Source organism: Aptenodytes forsteri, unplaced genomic scaffold, assembly GCF_000699145.1.
Source record: "Aptenodytes forsteri isolate BGI_AS27 unplaced genomic scaffold, ASM69914v1 Scaffold120, whole genome shotgun sequence".
In the NCBI taxonomy this organism is placed as follows: Eukaryota; Metazoa; Chordata; class Aves; order Sphenisciformes; family Spheniscidae; genus Aptenodytes; species Aptenodytes forsteri.
In genome coordinates, this window is record NW_008795938.1 from 2,538,379 (window position 1) to 2,558,809 (window position 20,431).

Sequence of the window (20,431 nt, forward strand, 5' to 3'; positions counted from 1 at the left end):
CGTACGTGCTGGCCGCCAGCCTGTACAACGCCCGCCACCTCTCCAGCCTCCTCCGGGCCGTCCACTTCCAGGACCACGCCACCTGCTTCGCCACGGCCAACGGCCTCAGGGTGACGGTGGAGGACGCCAAATGCATCCAGGCCAACGCCTTCATCCAGGTGGGGGCTGCGCCCCCCCCCCCCCCCCCCCACGGCTGCTGCTGGCGGGGCAGCCCCTCCCCGGCGTTAGCGGTGAGGAGGGGCTGGTAGCGCCGTTAGCGGCCTTAGAAGGGCCCCGGTTAGGTGGTAGGGGCGGCGTCCAGCAAGTTTACCCGCGGAGAAGGGGGTAAAGGCAGAGCTGTGCGAGCTGACGTGAAGGAATTGCTGTGATGAGGCTGCGGTCGTTTATGAGGTGTCCGTGCTATTGAAAGGCCGAGCTCAGCGCCTGGTTTGTTCATGCGTGCCTGCTCGTGTGATGAGCTTGCACCCTTGTTTAATGTGTTGGCACCTGCTAAGCCCACTGCTCCGTCTGACCATACCGTTCTTAGGTGCATGAGCAAGTTCATAAAGTACCTATCTGTCTTTAAGTATTTTTATTATGTTTCATCCCAAAGCCAAAAAGGTGAATTTAAGTCAACCCTGAAAGAGAGTACGAATTCACAGACGCTCATCTACAGCGTATCAGCTGGGCTAAGCTGAGAGCTTCCGACCACAGGGCAGGAGTGTGTGCTTCATCACAAGACTGGGGCGGTGGTCTGCCCCTTTCCCTCTCTGAGTCCGCCTGTGCTTGAACTTTGTCCAGAAAGGGTGCTTGAGAGGTTACGCATAGACAGAGGGTCTCAGCTACACTGAACTGTCCATATAGGCAGCTTTAAATAGCAATCTAAATTATTTATTCTTAACTTGTATTTAATATAAGATCAAAAGCAGCCTTGGTCACTTTTCTGCTACCTCTTCCATAGCTGTGACTGCTGGCTTTCCTTCGTTTTAATTTTTTAAGGTGCACTTTTACTTTTTTCTTCTTTTAACAATGGTTTACTTTCTGAGTGTTTTGTTTGTTTGTTTGTTTTTATTTAGTGCATATCCAACTTGTAAATGCTTTGTTCATAAGAACAGGTATTGTGCTGGTTCCTGTTTTTGAAAGCATGTATGACACTGGGGATGTAAATGGAAGGGGCGAGGAATATTTTATGGTAGTAACTCGAACCCAACTTTACCTTTCTTCTGTCCTTTAGAGTCTGAGTCTTTGCTGTCTGCGAAACTGCAGCCTGAGCTGTGTATGAAAGAGGAGAAACCTGAGTTTCCCTGTTCCTGCATCTCCCCTTGCTTTCTCCTGCTCCTTGCTGCACAGTCCTTCTTTACACTAGTGCTGTATTTGTTTGGTTAGCTTTCTGCTATTTGAGTGAGTTAAGCTGGCTCATGGAGTGGCCGGCATGTTTTAGTGGCAGTTAAGCAGTGGGTTAAGCAGAGGTTCCTTTAAGAGTGTTGAGCTGTTAAGTATAGAATAGAAAGTTCCAGTTGGAAGGGACCTACAACAACCATCTAGTCCAACTGCCTGACCAATTCAGGGCTGACCAAAAGTTAAAGCATGTTATTAAGGGCATTGTCCAAATACCTTTTAAACACTGACAGCCTTGGGGCATCGACCACCTCTCTAGGAAGCCTGTTCCAGTGTTTGACCACCCTCTCGGTAAAGAAATGCTTCCGAATGTCCAGTCTAAACCTCCCCTGGGTACCAGGGAGAAGAGCTCAGCACCTCCCTCTCCATGTCCCCTCCTCAGGAAGCTGTAGAGAGCAATGAGGTCGCCCCTCAGCCTCCTTTTCTCCAAACTAGACAAGCCCACAGTCCTCAGCCGCTCCTCACAGGACATGCCTTCCAGCCCTTTCACCAGCTTTGTTGCCCTCCTCTGGAGGCATTCAAGGACCTTCACATCCTTCTTAAATTGTGGGGCCCAGAACTGCACACAGCACTCAAGGTGAGGCCGCAGCAACGCTGAATACAGCGGGACAATCGCCTCTTTTGACCGGCTGGTTATGCTGTGCTTGATGCGCCCCAGGATGCAGTTTGCCCTCTTGGCTGCCAATAAAAATATGTAACTGCTTTTTCAAAAGCAGCTCACATCACCCTGCTTTATTTCTGAGATACTCTGTTCCTGCAGTTACCACAAAGCAGCTAGTGCCCAGTGGCAAAGGGGAGGTAGCCTGGAGTAGTTTACCCTCATCAGACTAGTCAAAGGCATGTTTCTGTGTGCTGAACTCACTATTCTGTTCTGTTCTTACATATTTTTATTATTTGAAATTTTTATTCATGCTCCAGGTGAAGAAAAGTAAGTAAGTATTGTTTCTGGAGAAGGGTGGCACTTACATGTATAGTTCCCTGAATGTTTCCAGCCAGAAGTAGGCAGCTTTAGGCTTTAACATTTGTAGCTTGTTTTTAAACTATAAAAGACAAGTGTTTAGGTTTTCGTGCTACTTTGTTTCACCTGTGACCTGATTTTATTTTACTAGCTTTGAGGATGAAGACCCATTTTTCTTTAATCAATGTCATGTTACATGTAGAAATCACTTTGTATTGCACTGATCTCTGAAAGTGAAAGCGCTGAATTTAAGGAAGTAAGTGTAAACTATAAAATGATTGCAGAAACTCACCTCTCTTCGTCTCTTTCCTTTCTCTTACAGGCAGAAATTTTTCAGGAATTTGCTGTTCAGGAGGAATCGGTGACGTTCCGGATCAATTTGTCTGTTCTTCTTGACTGCTTGACCATTTTTGGTACCAGTTCTTTGCCAGGTATGGTGCATATTTACCTTGACAGGGTATGTGTATCACGTGTAATCACATAGTGAAACCTGTACATAGCTTTAGAGAGATTTCCAATCTTGGCCTAACTTCTGACTTCCTCACCTTAAGTCCTTTTGAGCATGGCAGCTGTTAAGCAGGATCCATCCTGTTTACTTAAGCTAATACAAGTGTGTGCTGTGATAACAGTCGATGGGGAGAAGAAAGGAGCTGATGGATGTGAGCCTAACCAGTGTGTCAGGGGCCGCTGCAGCAGGAGAGGCTAAAAGAGGCTGATTCAGTTTGGAAGATGGAATAAAGGTATATGTCTGTGTGAGGCTATTGGGGAAACTGAGAAACAGAGGAGTCTTCCTGTGAAGGTAATGTTTCCTGGATCTGTGTAAGGCACAAAAGAACCACTTGTTTTGGGAGAGAACCCTTTTGTGGCATGAGGTCCAATGAACAGCCCCAGCTTGTACCCTTGCTCTGGTTTGGGGCTGAAGATCTCAAATAGTTTCTGTAATCTTGATAAGAAAACATGTCAAGTAATTTGTTCAGGCATCTCTGGCAAGTTGTGTGAAGTTTAGGCTGGAGTTCTGACTCTGAGGCCAGTGCTGTACCCTAGGACTCACACATGCCATGGCTGCCTTTCCTGTCGATCTGTTTTCAGTCCAGGGCCCAGACCATCCACATCACACAAACACTAATTTGTTCCCCAGTGCCCTTCACTTAAGGGGAAAACCTGGGCACAGCTGGCAGAATAGTTCCTCTGCAGCCCATTCAGGGTAGTCAGTAGGGATGCAGACAGCCCCAAGATTCCGTCTACTAGGGATGGTGCTTCACACTGTCACATGCTTTTAAGTGGCCAGCAGGGCAGGCTGCACATACCCTCAACATCAGGCAAAAGACTACTGCTTGGGCAAGCTGGGGCAGCCTCTTATCAGAGCTGTCACTTTGAGCTGGAAAAGCACGAAAGCTATCAGTACATCTGTCCTGATTTCGGCTGGGATAGAGTGAATTTTATTCCTAGTAGCTGGCACAGTGCTGTGTTTTGGATTTAGGATGAGAATAATGTTGATAACACACCGATGTTTCAGTTGTTGCTAAGTCGTGCTTACACTAGTCAAGGACTTTCCAGCTTCCCATGCTCTACCGACTGAGAAGGCTGGGGGTTCACAAGAAGCTGGGAGGGGGCAGAGCCAGGACAGCTGACCCAAACTGGCCAAAGGGACATTCCATACCATGTGACGTCATGCTCAGTACATGAACTGGGGAAAGCTGGCCGGGGGGGCTGCTGCTCGGGGACTGGCTGGGCATCGGTCGGCGGGTGGTGAGCAATTGCATTGTGCATCACTTGCTTTGTGTATTCTTGTATTATTACTGTTATTATTACTATTTTATTTCAATTATTAAGCTGTTCTTATCTCAACCCATGAGTTTTCTCACCTTTACTCTTCTGATTCTCTCCCCCATCCCACTGGGGAGGGGGGAGTGAGTGAGCAGCTGTGTGGTGCTCAATTGCCAGCTGAGGTCAAACCATGACAACATCTTAAGGCCACAGGGGATCCACACTGGGCTTACAAGGGATTCACGCTGACTAATTGCTGTGAACTGTAGCAGAAATCAGCACACTGAGAGACAGTATAGCCATTGCTTGGAATTTGTCTTGCTAACAAAAAATTTTGTATCAGCTCAATAATAAATGTGATCTCTTTTCCAATATTTCTGTGGCTTGTGCAACCCTAGAACATCCAGCTACCTCAGAAACATTAACAAGCATATGCGTGAATTAAGAAGTGTTCTGGTGCAGATTTACTGGGCTAGAAGAAGTCCACAGGGGTTCCAGGTAGCACCATCAGCTCACTGTGCTCCTGCTCCCAGTGCAGTAGCTGTTACCTGGCACCTTCTGTTCCTTCCCTTCTTCAGGCTGTACCTGCATCTGTTTGTGAGTATTATCTCCAGCTTGCAGATAAGGTACTGAGGAATGATACTTACCTAAGGTCTCATAAGAAATCTGTGGCTGGATTGGGTAGCACTTCAGGTGCTGTAAGAGCACTTTAGACCTGTTTTTGTATTGTTACTGGTTGCACAAGTAACACGAGTAGTAAAGAAAGACAATGTGAGCCAGAGAAAGCCTCAGGACCACGGAGGATTTTCCAATTCTGCTAAACTATTTGTAGCATATCCAGCTTCATTGTCACAGCTGGTGTTACCCATTTGGTGCATGACACGAGTTGGATTTGAACTGGTGTCTACATACAAATCATTTCATTTTGCTGCATAACCGTTAGCACTTCATAGGGTGTCTAGGAGGCTGCACTAAGCATGCTACATTAATGTATTGGAGGATGGACCAAACATGCTGAATCAAATTGATCTGTGCCCCTTATGCCAGTAAAATGTGAATTTTCTAAAGTGATCAGATGTGCTAGCTAGCTTTCTGAAGAATGTGTATTTCATTCTCTTTTTTCAGGAACATCAACGGCCCTTAGGATGTGTTACCGTGGTTATGGTTATCCCTTGATGCTGTTCTTGGAAGAAGGAGGAGTAGTGACAGTGTGCAAAATTAACACTCAAGAACCTGATGAGTTGTTAGACTTTGATTTCTGCAGTACAAAGGTTGTTAATAAAATTATCCTGCAGTCGGAGGGGCTACGAGAAGCATTTGCCGAACTGGATATGACCAGTGAAGTTCTGCAGATTACCATGTCTCCAGATAAACCCTACTTCAGGTACTGGAAACTACGCTTTTAACTCAAATGTTCATGCTTGGCCTTCGTTGGTAAGGACTGGAAGTTTTTAGTGTGAAGCGGGGGGAGCTATTTTAGAATATTGCTTTATTTCAAGAAGAATTGTAATGAGTATAGCAAATCACAATATGTAATCTAATTAAAAATAGTAATGAATATATTGACAACCTGGTAAATGTGACACTGATGCGGACAGTTTAGCATTTTTAATAAAACAAACAATAGTGTTTTGTGAAACAACCAGTGAGATATGCAAGACGACTGATTCTGATGAGTTTTTAGAGAGCTGTGATCAGGTATTTTGAGATGGTGCCTTTTCTCTTCCAGGTTATCCACTTTTGGAAATGCAGGAAGTGCGCATCTGGACTACCCTAAGGACTCTGATTTGATGGAAGCATTCCACTGTAACCAGACCCAGACAAACAGGTTAGGAAGTCTGTGATCGGTGCCCTCTGTGGCAGGTCATGCGTTCTCGCTGGAAAGTTTTAAAAACTGTTTTTGCATTACTGTACCATTTATTTCACTAGTACAGGGGAAAAAAAAATACTTCCCATCTGATAAAAGTCTGTGTCTGTGATCAAAAGCTAAGCGATAACAATGTCTGTCTGACGTTGTTAGCAGGAAAAGATCAAATTAGCACGTTGCTAGTTATTCTGTGGCTTTACTTGGGAGTAATGTTTCCGCTCCTCTCTGTACACTGTATTTTTTTCAGATGACTTTTTTTTCCCCTGCAGGTACAAGATTTCTTTGCTTAAACCATCTACAAAGGCACTGGCTTTATCTTGTAAAGTGTCCATTCGAACAGATGCTCAAGGATTTCTTTCACTGCAGTATATGATTAGGAATGAAGATGGACAGATCTGTTTTGTGGAATACTACTGTTGCCCTGATGAGGATATTACTGAAGCAGAACTGTAGGTGTATGTTTTGGCGTCTGTTATAGATTTATGGGTATATAAAATCTGTATTTTTTTATAAAACTGAATGAAAGCTGTAGATATTGATAGACTTGATATTGTCATTTTTTTTTAACTTTGGAATTAGAAATACGAAGACTTCCTTTTTATTCCCTTGCAAACATTTCTTAGCCTTGACTCAAAAAACTGAAGCTGAAAAAGCAAAAAGGGGAGTTGATCTCCTGTAGCCACTGATTCCAGCACAGATGTTAAAGTGGTGTTCGTGTAATACGTTGCTGCTTTTCACAGTGTTCTCCAAGAATTTTTATTTATGTTTTGTTACTTGCCTTTGGCTTGTTCTAAGCCATTACACAAGGGAAAATCTGAATACTAGCTGTATGCTAGCCAGCTAACTTTCAGTGACTTAAAAATAAAACCAAACTTGTCTAGAAAGAGGATGACATTTTCAAACTGATTTCTTAGTAGCAGCAGGTGGTTTCTTTCTGGCAAATGCTGACATGTTTTGCTGGTGAAGCCACTAGGCTCCTCCTCATCTTGATTAATTCTTAATATAACTCAATTCCTTGGAATTTCATCTGATACCAATTTACCCTTTTGTCTGCAGTACTGGTGTTGAATTGGTAAATTAAGATAGAAGACAGGATTTACTTACTCATTACTCATAACTGTTCTGGCAACATTGCTGTTTTGTATCTAGTAATTTATTACACATCCAAAAGAATGCTGCTGCTGAAATGTTTCTGTATGTACATGTCCCCTTCCTGCCCTGCTGCTTTCCACTAATGCTGTTAAGAATCATAAGAAGAGAGAAACGTTTCATATTTGAAATTATTTGTGAAATTCGTTTACCTTCTCCATAGCCTTTTTCAGCAACAGGAGGGACTCCGAAGTTGAAGTAGAGGCTGCCTGTGTCCCATGGAGTGGTGTGTTCATATCACTGCTAAAAATGGGCCTAACCTCTTACTGAAAAGGGAGTGCGGTTTCTGGAGAATTTTCTGCAGTGGCCAGCTTTGCAAAACAGTGAGGTGGGCTGTACTTAGGTCAAAAGTTGCACTTCTCCTTTCACACCTCTCCGTTGCAAACAACCTGCTCAAAACAGGAGGTCCTCTGAACCAGCTGGGCGTTGAACCAGGTGCAGAGACTGCAAATCACACTGCAAGAGACTGAAGTCTTCCTGCCGTGCCGCCATGGGGCGTGATCCAAGAGTCGGCGATCTGCGGGTAGTTTCTGCAGCTTTAGGCTGTAGTCGAGTTGCGTTGTTTGTCAGAAGATGAGGTCCTGCTTTGCACATGTGGAAAACAGTATGTTCATATGTTACCAAGTTGATTGCTCCACAATTCAACAGAATCCAAGTCCTTTGGCTTTATTTTAAGTTTAAAATGCTTTTGTTGACCATTTTTCACCTCTTGCTTATGTCAGTAAGAGTATACTCTCAGAGTACACAGTGTCAGCAGTTCATTTTTGTTGTCTTCTGTGCAGATCATCCATTTATTGCAGTAAATTTTACATTTGAAAAACAATTACAAATCCTTGAACTACAGGACTGATAAAGATACCCAATAATATTCTAAGTTACTCTTACTTACCGTCTTTTTTTTTTTTTTCCAAACTTGGAAATTCACCTATACTGAATACTTTTTTGACTTACTGTCTCGATTTCTTCAGTGAATAAAAAACTATTACGGTCTCATTGGGAATTATTAATATGATCCCTGACTACTGAGTGTTAAGAATGATTTACATAATCTCTGGGTGACAGGATAAAAATGAAACAGAACACATCACTTTCTTAATGTGATTTATTTTAGACTATCAAAGCTCCTTGTGTTGTGTTCAAGGACATTACTGTGGCTTAACATTTGTACTTTTATATAATTGCCTACAGATGTAGTATATTACTTCTTAAAATAGTACTTTTAATGATTTCATGTGTAATCTACCAACAGTGATCATGGAAATAATATCCTAGGAAGTTAGAACACCACAAAATACCAGAAAGTAACTGTTGCATTTCATAAATCACAGCTATTCCAGACATGCACAATTTGTGCAAGGCTTAACGTCTGTACCCCACCGGACCAAGTCAGGGCCTGGACTCACAAAGGTGGGGAGGTGCTTGTGCACCTCGTGCCTCTGTGGATATGGTTCTAGGTGAACAAAAACTCAAAGTCTCGGCTACAGACTCCTTGCAGTAAGGCCAGGAGTGGATTTAGGATCCACCTGTGATGGATTCTATTACATCTCTGCCTTCAAACACAGTAAAATAAGAAGGGTAAAGAGGAGAATGACTGGAAGGTCGCTGTGCATCTTTTTGACCTGGTAAGTTGCTTAAATTCTGCAAACCTCCACTGTTGGGTTAGATTTAATTTCCTACCACAGTTCGCATGAGATCCAAAACTCAGGTGCCTGTATCTTTTGTACGTTTTATCTCCTCTACTTGACACGTCTTTTCCCCTTGCAGACAATGGGAAACCTGCAGTAGAAGAAACATTTAGTTCATGTTTTTTTCTTTAGTAGTATCACAGAACGGACTTGTCATGAGTCAGATTTTGACCACCTGCTTTCTTATAAAATGGTACATGTAAGTACTCGGAATTACTGGTGGTGTAAACTATAAAACAGTCACTGGAGGTGGGAACTGGAACCAGCATTTTCCACCCAGGTTCAATATAGCTGTAGTAGGTGCTCCCTGGCTGCTCTGATTTACTGCGTTTGGGGCTCTGGGCAATCCAGATCCAGAGGCCACAAAACTGACAATTAATTTTCCCTCCGATTATTCTGATTTGTGCATTTCAGAGTAAGAACTGACCTCAAGTCTTCAAGAAGGCACCTCTTTCATTCTACCTGAAAACCACTGCCAACAGGCCTTGGGTCCCACCGGTCTGCTATGATACTGGAAGCCAAAATAATGACTGGCTCCTAGTCCTGACAATCTCTATGCGAACACCGAGGATGCCAGTGGTAGTGTTAACTCTTACCTCCCGACACATTGACAAGTTCTTGTGTCTCTCTGGCTTTCAGATGTTGAGGCCCACCCACAACCATTTGGATCTGTGAAGACTGTTGAGCACAAAATTCCCCCAAAGGAATTGAGTTCTATACCTCTGTTTCAAAGTTGGTCATGAGAAAGAATCAGTTGTTTAATATCTAATTACGTATGGATTTATAAGGAAATGTATTCTTGACTAGATGGGACTTCAGTGAGGTTAGCAGAGTAGCTAGAAAAGTGGAGATAAGCCACATGCTGTTTTCTGTAGGTGTCTTGTTTTGAACTTCATTTTGTAGCAGCTTGTAAACCCCTAAGAATCCAGCAGGTGGGTCTTGCCAAAATAAATGTGTAGAAATTGTATAAATAACTATAGAAACACTAAAGAGTGCTTTTGCTGATAGAAGACTAACATTAAACTGAACAAATACGGAATTATTTTAAAAATAGAGCTCTACAGAATAGAGGCTTGATGCCTTCCTGTTGAGACAGAAGCTCATTTTTACATGAATCTCTCTTTGAGGGGGGGTGGGACTGCTTAGGTATAAATGGAAGCCGAGGGCCACAACAGGCTGCTTCAGCCTCTTTCTACCCTGCTTCTCTCCTTAGCCAGGCTCTAACAACTAACAGGGTAGTGCATTAGCATTGCTAAATCTCATTGTAAGGGCTCTGCAAGGGAGCGAGTGTTGCAGGGGAATGTAATCGGGTGCTCACACAGCTCTAATCTCTTTGTGGAGTTAATAGGCAGTGAGAAGTGGGCTTGAATATCCACCACGAATGTGAATGTCATTCTATGCAAGTATCCTGGGCCTCCATGGAGAAATACCCCCAAAGGAAGTCTAGAAAGATCCGAACTTGCACAACAAAGAAATCCAGGAAAAGCTCCCCTTTTGTTGTACCATTGAAAATCTGCCCCCACAGAGGGCAGAGACGGTGGGAATTTTGCTCCCTCCGGAGCGATGGCATGCAGCAGCGTTTGGCGAGTTTGGGTCAGCACTTCAGAAATCCCCTGAGCCCAATCATTTATTTTGCAGATCAAAACCCCAGTGAGCCACTGGTCAAGAACTAGACGTTAAACTTGCTTTGTTGGTGGCTGGCTCTTGCAGACGAGCCTGGAGGGGGTGGTGGGTTTTCTAGTCTCCTGGCATGAGGGAAGGGAGGATGAAAGCTCTCCATGGAGAATTTAGCAGTCTCCTACCCTTCCAGCTCAGATGGGACCGTGGGGTTGACCAAAAATGAGCAAGCCAGCAGGAAGCTGGAGGCCTCAATGTATTTCCTATATTTATCTAGCTAGATAATAAATCTATCTGTACATACGTGTGGATTTTACCCCATAAATGCCAATACAGTGCAGCAATGGATTTGCAGCACTAAGGGAGGCGTGAAGCCACTCCACCCAATTCGGCAGTAACTGCAGGGGGTTTGCAGCAACACCTAACTGCAGTGCCTCTGTCTGCTTGAAAACCAGACAGCTGTCCGAGGAGACAGACTCCTCTTAAGATTTCATACACAGCTCAGCGCAGTCCAGAAATCAGAGGAACAAGCATTTAGGTGCAAAGTTGCTCCCACAAACCCCCGCAGTGCAGGCTGAGGGCCCTAGTGCTGGCTCCCAGGTTACACCTGCCCATGCAAACGCTGCATGAGATGCTCCTGGGCATGGACGGGTTGGTGCGCTGCACAGCCGGGGTTTGCACTGCGGAAACCTCACCTTGCAAGGTGCAGGGCCACCTGCAAAGAGGAATGGGCTGATCCAGAGCCGTGCCAGGCAGTTATTTGCAAAAACTGCTAGTTAGCCTGGGCCAACACTGTGGCAGGGCCCATCCCAAGCAGTGTAACAATAGGGGTGGTCTCGTTCTAGCACCTGAGAATATTCCCGGCCACTTTTATAGGTGTAGCCTCATGAATCACCAAGAACGTGTTTCTTCTCCTCATAGTTTTACAATAAGCTGTTTACCTCGACACAGAGAGCTCTGTCTCTCTTAAATGCTGCCATCAGCTGGCTGGAGACATTCACTCTCCTAATAAACTAAATAGAGGCATGAAACAGGTCCCAGAGGAGCTGGGGTAAACCCAGGTTGTTACCTGCTCGCAGCATGGGGGAGCATCTCCCCTGCAAGCAACCACTCTGTGGAGGTGACCGAGGGTGCCAGAAAGGCTCCCAGAGAGGCGCGGGCTGCACAGAGCTGCTCGAGGGCAGCCGGCATAGCTGCATGCCCTCCTCTTCCGTGCTACAACCCAGGCTGGGTGATCACGCACGGCTTACGCAGATATTTGCAAGTGAACATACTGCCAGAGACACATCAGCAAAAGCATCTGCAGAGGAAACTCTGCCAGCCTGCCCCTCGTCAGTCGTCGGACAGTGACGTGATTTCTTCACATAGCAGCAAGGGCAGAAATTTTAGAAACGCTGTGGATACCACGCAGCCACCCTCAGGCAGTGCAGGGCTTCGGGGTGGTCCCGCTCCCACCACCCACTCCCAAACCCTCTGCACACATGCTGCGAGGGACGAGGCAGGAGGAGCACTACCGGGGAGCATGCTGCCCTCCCCACAGGCACAGGGACCCTGCTACCCCTACACTGCGACCTTCCAGCAGGCACCCAGCTCTGCAACATCTGCACAGGCATGTCTGCACCTGGCTCTGCAACATCTGGCCAGCTGTGCTCACTCCCAGCTGTGGCCCCACCAGCTGCTGAATGCAGCACTGCTTTTTTTGGATCCGCACTTTGAATAGCAAGAGCTCAGAGGAACTATTTCTAGGAATGGGGCAGTGCAGACCTTTGTGCTTTGTGTCTTCGCTCCCTGCATTGTTTTCCAGCTGCAAGGGAGGCTTGGAGGGGAAGGAACGCCAGGTTTAGCTCTCTGTCCCTCCCCTACTTTTTTTTTTTTTTTTTTTTTTTTTTTTTTTTTTTTTTTTTTTTTTTTTTTTTTTTTTTTTTTTTTTTTTTTTTTTTTTTTTTTTTTTTTTTTTTTTTTTTTTTTTTTTTTTTTTTTTTTTTTTTTTTTTTTTTTTTTTTTTTTTTTTTTTTTTTTTTTTTTTTTTTTTTTTTTTTTTTTTTTTTTTTTTTTTTTTTTTTTTTTTTTTTTTTTTTTTTTTTTTTTTTTTTTTTTTTTTTTTTTTTTTTTTTTTTTTTTTTTTTTTTTTTTTTTTTTTTTTTTTTTTTTTTTTTTTTTTTTTTTTTTTTTTTTTTTTTTTTTTTTTTTTTTTTTTTTTTTTTTTTTTGGTCTGGAAATTGCACTTAATCCAGACTACCCCCTTGCTCCCCAGCCTCTTCTTTGGGGGATGCCTCCTGGTGGGCAGCAAAGTGCTTACAGAGGAGCAAATACATCCAAACATTTTTGAACAGGGCTTCCGAGCGTGCAGCAGGGTGCAAGACTGTTGCTGCTTTAGGACAGGGGATGCAAGAAGAGTGCTGTGGGTCTGAGCCCAGCCATCACTGGGGAGCATTCTGGCTAATCCCGAAGGAAAGAGTGACCACACTGGAGTGTCAGCTTCCCATATGAGCACATCTGTGTTTTGACGGAGGCGATGCTTACCTCCTGAGAGCCGCTGGGTGCAGGGTACCAGCTGTGGCATCACTCCCAGGCAGGGTTAACAGCACACCGTGAGCGTGCGGGGCCTGGCTGCGCAGGCAGGAGCAGACGGCCGCCCACCGGGACGGGGGAGATGGGCTCCAGCCCCAAGCTCCTTGCGGGGGATGATGTCACCGAGATGTGCCTGTTTCCAATCTCCAGCTGCTGGTAGGAGGCCCCATTACCAACCGTCTGAGCATTTCAGGCTGTTGGAAAATGTACGAGGAGGGCCAACACTCTGAATCTGGACAGATCAGCATGCAATCAGGCTTTTAAAATAATAGACTGAAAAACTGATGATTGTGTAAATGCCTGTGTTAAACTCATCAAGTAAGAGTCTGTCAGGGCAGCCAAAGGTTTGTAAACAGCGACAGATGTGTTGCCATAAAATGCCTCAGGAACTAAAGTTGTATCACAAAACAGACCCTCCTGAAGCCACCGGTGGGACTGGGGACTGGCATCTGCAGGACTAAAAGCACAAACCTCTACTGCTTGTGCAAAGGGGCAAAAGCGACTGTCAGAGGAGCCTTATGTTGGTGACACACCACCCCAGGGTCCCATCACCGGGTCCAATGAGACAGAGGCTGTCATTTCCCCTAGAAGACATTTTGTCACATGCGATTGTAACCTGGGGAACCCAACACTTGTAGGTGCCGAGCAAAGCACACGGTTTTCTTGCCAGCAGCAGGGTCTGCTGGTAGTACTATTCTGTAGCTACAAAAACTGTATCTCAGGCTTCCTCAAATAAGTGGAAACTTATGAAATCACAGATTTTAATTTGCTTCAGCTGCAGTTCACCGCTGTATATAATTCTAAGACAGAGGTTTGTGGAAATGACTGTTAACATGAGGAGAATTAATTTGTTACTGCCCTGAGAAGAACATGGACATAAAACCAAAATAAAGTATGGTTCTAGTCTTAGTATCTCTGTTACTTATTTTCACAAGGATCAGTGAAGGATCCAAACAGAGGAGGAGGAGGAGGCAGGGATGAAGAAAAGCATTGGGAAACTTCACTTCTATGAAATGTTTTGCATGAGTGCTTGCACCCATGAGCACCCTCAGTGACCCGCGTTTGCAGAATTAGGCAGTGTTGCTATAGATTAAGGTTTCAAGGTACTCAGGCAAACTCTTAAACTGTGGCTTCACATTAAATTTGGAACACTTTTAGTGCTCCCTGTGGCAGACCAAAACCACAGTGAATAAAGGATTTAAACCACTGATCTGTCCTAAAAGCCTTGCACCCGTTCTTATTTGTTTGAAAAAATTTGCTGGGTTATGCTTGTGCCTGCAGAATACGTGCTGGGTTACATCACGTCTGCCTATGCTGCCACTCTGAAACCTCAACACCAAACTCCTCCAGGAGCTTTTCCATGAGTTTCTTCAACGTGCAGCACCATGACCCAACGTGCAGCTGCTTTGCGGCCTGCACCCTGAGACCTCCCGCAGCAGCAGGCTGAGGCCCTGGCCCCACAGACAGCCAAAGCCACAAGAGGCTGCCTCTGCTCCCGGACCTGCCCCGAACTGGGAGGCCTGACCACACTGCTTGAGCCAGCAATTCTTCCCTGCAGCATATGGGCCTCTGCCATGTTTAAGGGCAGATTGCTTCAGCCTTTTGTGTCTGCCTTTTGCTCAGATGAAGGCTGGCATCAGTGCGGAGAAAGCTCCAGGACGCTCTGGTTGGCCCAACGCAAGCCAGAGCCTCCCTGGGGGCAGGTCAGATGGGCAAAGACTCATGGGGACACCCCTGCTCCACCGCCATGACGGCAGCTCTCCCCCTGTGGCCCACATAGACCTCCAGGCTCCTTGCTTATCCTCCTCCCTCCTGCACATTCTACTTGGCTGGTACCCCACACTGCCAAAGCCACCCAGAGAGCAGCTTTTATGGTCTAAACATAACACATGTATAACAACAGTAATTTATTTAGCTCTGAAACAGTCAGAGCAGTGAAACCACACACCTCCTACCTCCTTTCCCCAGCCAGCCAGCCATCGCTCAGGAAAACTCACATAACGTGAAGTGGGCTTCAAAACTAAATCGCAGCTCCACATCGCGATGTAGCATCTGCCAAGTGATTTCCAGCCAGCTTTTCCACTGGCCCTCTCTTGGTTGCTTCTCCTAGGGCACTGTGCTGTGGTTTACTGCAGCGCACAGCAGCTTGGCCTTCACTTGGCTTTTGCTGTCTCGTGCTGACACATAGCACATCGTCACCTAGCTGACCAGAGGAGTGGTGGAAGGAAGACCAGCAGAGCTTTTCTGCCATCACTGAGGCCCCTGCTCAGCCAGCATGGGGAAATACTAGCTTCTTACCTCGTGCCTCTATCCATGAGGTACCTGAAAAAACTATCTGGCAACCGTTTCTTTTACTCCCAATCCCCTATTCCTCTGAAAAGCTAGCCTCGGGGGAATGATACTTACTGATGCTTTCAGTCCTCCAGAAGTAGGACTGTGCAGAAAAAACCCAGAACTTACCGAAACTAGGTACAGGGGGACCAATGACCACTTTCCTTTTTCTGCACAGGGAACCTGTGAGCAGGAAATAGCCGCAAGCCACAGTGGGAGCACGCACACGCTTCAGTGAAGAAAGGATCAAGAGGATGCTGCTGTCCCGCTGGTGTGGAGTGTGCCCAGGTAGCCAGGCTCATCCAAGAGGGTCAACCACCCCTGAGCTCACATATTGGCTATGTGCCACTACATGTTGCTGAAGCCACAAGACCTGTCCATCTGGGAGGCACAGCACAAGAAGCCTCCCGATTGCTGCTGAAATCTCCTGAATCACTTCATTCTCCATCATCTTCTCGTGCCCACCTAGGCTGGCAAAAGAGGGAGCCTGTGACAGCCAGAAGCCAAATAATGAGGGACTCACACCTTCTTTATCCAGCAAGAGCTGGGGAAAAAAAAGTGATCTTAATGCAGATTTAAACAGATGTCTCCTCCCAAATTTCAACCCACTCGCAGTCCTCTGAAGTCTGCTGCCACCGTTTGTCACTATTCTCTACTGTCACAGGGCATGGGATGGGTGAGAAGAGCCCGTATGCTGAAGCTGAGCAGTCTGACCAAATGATCTCTGTTGTGTGCGACCTGCTGTCTGCGAGTTTGGTAAGAGTATTGTTCATCCCCAGTACTCATACGCTTAGTGTAGGGGGGAAGAAATCAGCTATAAAAATGCTGCCCAGGAGAAGACCCATGCTGTCACGACTGCCCATGCAGGAGACCAGAAATAAATAACCACCAGGCCAGTGGTGCTCAGGAAGCACTTCTACTCGAATGTGGCAACAACCAACTTTGAAGGCAAAATGCAGGACTGCCACAGGTCTGCCCGTAAAAAAAAATCTCTATGCAACAGAGCCGGCCTCCGGCCATCCACAAGGAAAGCAAACGGCAATTCAGATGGGAGATACTAGGCAGCAGGCCCATTGCTTGTGATGGCACAAAAGCCTTCAAAGCAGGTCTGATCTGCCCTGCTGGGTGATCTCACCATGAACAGATTCTGCATACCAGTTTGTCAGCAGCCTTCTTCAAAGGAAACCCAGTACTGAGCAGCTTACAGAATTTTCTACAAGAGGCTGAAGAGCTACTTCACCCCTAGGATGTAACCACAAGAGGTGCAATTCCTGCCGTTTGTGTATTCCACCCCCAGATAGGAAGATATTATTAGCAAGTAAGTTACTGAAAAACTAGTTTCTCAAATAAAACTCAGGAGAGGGAGAGATGATAAAAGGCAACGGGGCTGACTGTGTAACTGTTGCTAAGTTTAAAGAGAAGTATACATATCCATATATCCATATGCATATACACATATCTACACTTTCACTAGTTCTGTGCGTGGAGTGAAGTGCTAAGTGATAGAGAGCCACAGTTTTGAAAAATTGTGGTACCTCACCAATCTGTGCTACTGCTCTAAGGTAGTTTTAAACCTAGTTGGAATGCATCCAGCAGTGAATGGGAAAACCATATTATCGCTAGCAGGATGACCATGTGAGAAATGGCTCTGAACTTAGCAATCGGATAGAAAGCATCATCTGCAAAACTGGTTGCACGGGGTTTGGAGTGGATTCTATTCTACCTGACAGATCAAGAAAGTTAATAATCAAGTTGCAATTTCAGGGAGGAAAACCTGGTACATCTGGCAGCTATCTAAACATGAGATACAGAACATATTTGCGCTATGTTGAAACAGTGTAGTGAGATTTCCCTCAATACACAAAGTAATGAAGGCACAAAAAGAACAAAGATGAAAAAATTGGAAATAGTTTATTTGCTGCACAAGGAAACTTCTTGTAAATTACATATAAAGAAACTTGCTATGCTGTAGTATATAATTTTCAATATTCCACAAAGATAATTGTAATAAATATACAAACCAAAACAAAGTAGAAGACTAAATCCATCAGGCAACCTACAAAATGGTTCATCAAGTTTTATACTTTGCAGCATTAGCATGCTTAAAATCTTGTTGTTCGTTTTGAAGTGCTGCAGCAAAATTCTTTTCACATTTCTTTGGAGCATTTTCAAAACCATCTAACTACAAAATACTGTTCAAAATTAGCAGGCATTAGTTAAACCACCCAGGAAAAGTAACACCAAGGTCTAACTGATGCAAAGGTGTGATTTTTCTTTTTGCTTTTAAAATCCATTTTAGTTTTGTCAGGGTTAGGAATTATCTGATATAAGTGCACTACGAGTCCAGACAGCCTGAGGCACTGCTGACTCTTGTCATATTATGACTCTATATAAACTTCATAGATTATATAGCTCTGGAAGATTTCTCTATTAGAGACATATCCACTAACAGGAATAAAACAGATACCATAGTGAAGCTGCAAGCTAGTTAGAATGGTTGTACCCTCAAGTGCAGTGTGTGCTTAGAAACATTTTTCCATAGTTTCATACTATACCATTTCAGGCATCTTTATTTGACTTCACATTTAAAAGTGCTGACAAAGGCTTTACTGATGCCCCTGGCCTCTAGAAACAACATGTAGAAATTTTTGACACCTTTTGCTGTTCTCTACCTATCATTTTTAAATTTTTTGGAAACAGCAGGCTGAATTGCATTTTACACTTCACTGCTCTGGACCACACTGACAGACAGGTCTATTACTCCGTACAGATCTTTTACAAACTGAAAACACTTCACTGTGCTTCACTGTTACTGAATATTTGGGGGTATAAAAAGAAACTCTCTAAAACACGATTACCTAAAAATATTTGTTAATAAGCTTAATGCAAACATTATGTAGAAAAAATGGTTTAGTTACAAAAAAATTCATTAGGGGGCCAATAAAAATATACTGAAGAGAAGATCTTTACAAAAGTGAGGTTAGGAAGTATGAGGCATTGACATTCACTGTAAACATCCTGTGTTCACTAGAATCCCTTGTCTAAAGTATATGTTCTGGTTTTGTTCCTGAGCTTCATGGCCAACACTTGCATAGATAGCTAAACCTATCATAACGCGTTGTTTATACAGACGTTTCTGTACTGCTTTGTACAGAACTTCAATAAAGTAATTGAAGTTTTGAAATAGTTTCATTCCACTACCAGGCAGTTCAAGGAAACTATGAAGCATGGTATGATTTTTGTGTACTCAGTGCATTGGATGGGTTGGGACAGCTACCTTATGGTGTGTTAATCTTAAATACTACCATGCTAAGAAGTGTAGCTGTTTGATGTTCTGGCTTACCATAAATATCTACTTCTGCTCACTGCTGCAAGGCTCACTTCCGCTCTGCCAAAGACTGCATATGGCAAAATGTCAGGAATCTGAGTGCTACAACATCAAGCAACAAAGTTACTCCCCGGTAAAAAGATGCAGCTTACAAACAGTACGGAAGACCTTATGGAGAATTTAATCTTTACCCAGGCAACACGAGTGCTTTCCTCTACATTAACCTCCCTCTATTGGAGGAAACTAGAAAGTACTTTCAGGGTAAACATGACATGGAGTGGCCTAAGTAAAAAGTCTGAAGAACATACTTGCATTTGGATACGAAAAGCAGGCATGTGTTTAGTTACTGCACATGCAAATGCACATGGGAAGTGGTAGAGACAGACAAACAAATCCACCTCACAAACAGCACAATAACACAAAAGCAGCAAATTGCCAATTTTAAATCTTATGTTAAGGCAAATCTAGATAAACACCCATAACAGGATTAATAAAAATGGGGAGTTTTCCTTGGCTTTTTTATTTACTTTTTCTGTGATTGGCTTTTACACATCGATAAAATTTGTTTAAGCACTTTCTGGACATCTTCATCCATCTGACCCTAGACAAGGGGAGAAAGAAGAAAAGATGATTGAATTCAAGCATCTCTACTCTTTAAGAAGATTTACAAACTATTTTTGAGGTACAGTAATTAGATCAATTTCCCAAAAGCAAGCAGTGTTAAATTTGTGCTTAAAACAGTCATACCTTTTGGATAGGATGTCTTAGATAAAACATGCAAAGTTCTTACTAGATCTGCAGAAGAAACATCTTTCATTAAAATAACAACACTGTGTAACTGACAATATGCAACTGTACCTGCACAGCATAGAGAAGATGCATCCTGTAAACTGAGACAATTTCCTGATGTTGTTTCTTTGTTTCCTAGAAAATAGTTAAGCAGAAATTCACAGAGCATTCAGAACTGTTGAATTCAGAACTCCTCAACTAGATTCAGAGAGCTCTGGGGAATTAAAAACCATGGTCTTATGCATGCATGGAAAACCAGCTCAGACAGTACTGTGCCACTAGCCATCCAAAACATAATTTGCTCAGAAGCGTGGTCCACAGAAACACTGTAATTCTACCCAGCCCAGTAAAAAAGCTGGTGAGATGACATCAGCTGTAAGAAGTGCTGAGCTGTGAAGATGCGGAATGAGCACATACTCTACTTCTGAGTGCAACCAGAATTGAGGAAAGCCAACAATATTCTGACAAATCAACCCTCAACTGCAACTGAGCTCTTCCCTGAAGTCAGTGACCCATCTGTCAGCTAATGCCTTCCCAGGGAAGAGGAGGTGCTTACAAAGGTCTCAACCCATGAAATCCTCAGCTAATTACTATGCATTCAAACAAGGAAAGCCAACCTCCTTTTTCATGATCACAAACTGCCACATCCCAGAAGCCATCTTTCCAAATAAATGTGAAGCTGTTAGGAAAGCTGGCCTACAAGAAGGAAAGACTGCTTCTGTCCTGTTTTAAATCCTACCCACTTTCCTCATGTGTTGCCTGTCTTGGCACCTTACACTACTTTGCTTGTCCTTGAGCAGTGAGAGTTGAAGGGTCCTTTTGGACTTGGTGGGCTGTGATAAGAAACAGTCTGGGCCTTTACCCTGACAGGATGCAATGTTTAACTGTCTGCCTACTTATTTCTCCCCACTGCAAGGGAATTTTTCTGGCCCATATGCATATTGGCTCTTCTTTCTGCCTGCTGGGGAAGGTAGGAAGGCAGACACCAGGTA

At 44.2% G+C, this 20,431-nt stretch overlaps 2 protein-coding genes across 5 annotated transcripts in view; one reads left to right on the forward strand and one right to left on the reverse strand.

Moving 5' to 3' along the window:
* Nucleotides 1-2: 2 nt before the first annotated feature.
* RAD1 (RAD1 checkpoint DNA exonuclease) lies at nt 3-8,115 on the forward strand (the record flags this gene model as incomplete). The annotated part of the gene is made up of 6 exons (XM_009285225.1): nt 3-158; nt 2,658-2,766; nt 5,228-5,486; nt 5,832-5,930; nt 6,239-6,418; nt 7,282-8,115. Coding segments are annotated over 6 exons (837 nt in total), but the record flags the coding sequence as incomplete, so codon positions are not given.
* Nucleotides 8,116-17,216: 9,101 nt separating this feature from the next.
* The window catches only part of RAI14 (retinoic acid induced 14), an 80,539-nt gene continuing 77,324 nt past the window's right edge, over nt 17,217-20,431 (reverse strand). For all 4 annotated transcript variants that reach the window (XM_009285183.2, XM_009285182.2, XM_009285181.2 and 1 more), the window contains 2 exons: nt 19,509-19,574; nt 17,217-19,251 (listed from right to left, as the gene is read on the reverse strand). In XM_009285183.2, the coding sequence (XP_009283458.1) occupies nt 19,174-19,251; nt 19,509-19,574 (144 nt within the window). In that variant the 3' untranslated portion in view covers nt 17,217-19,173. The remainder of the gene's footprint in view (nt 19,252-19,508; nt 19,575-20,431) is intronic.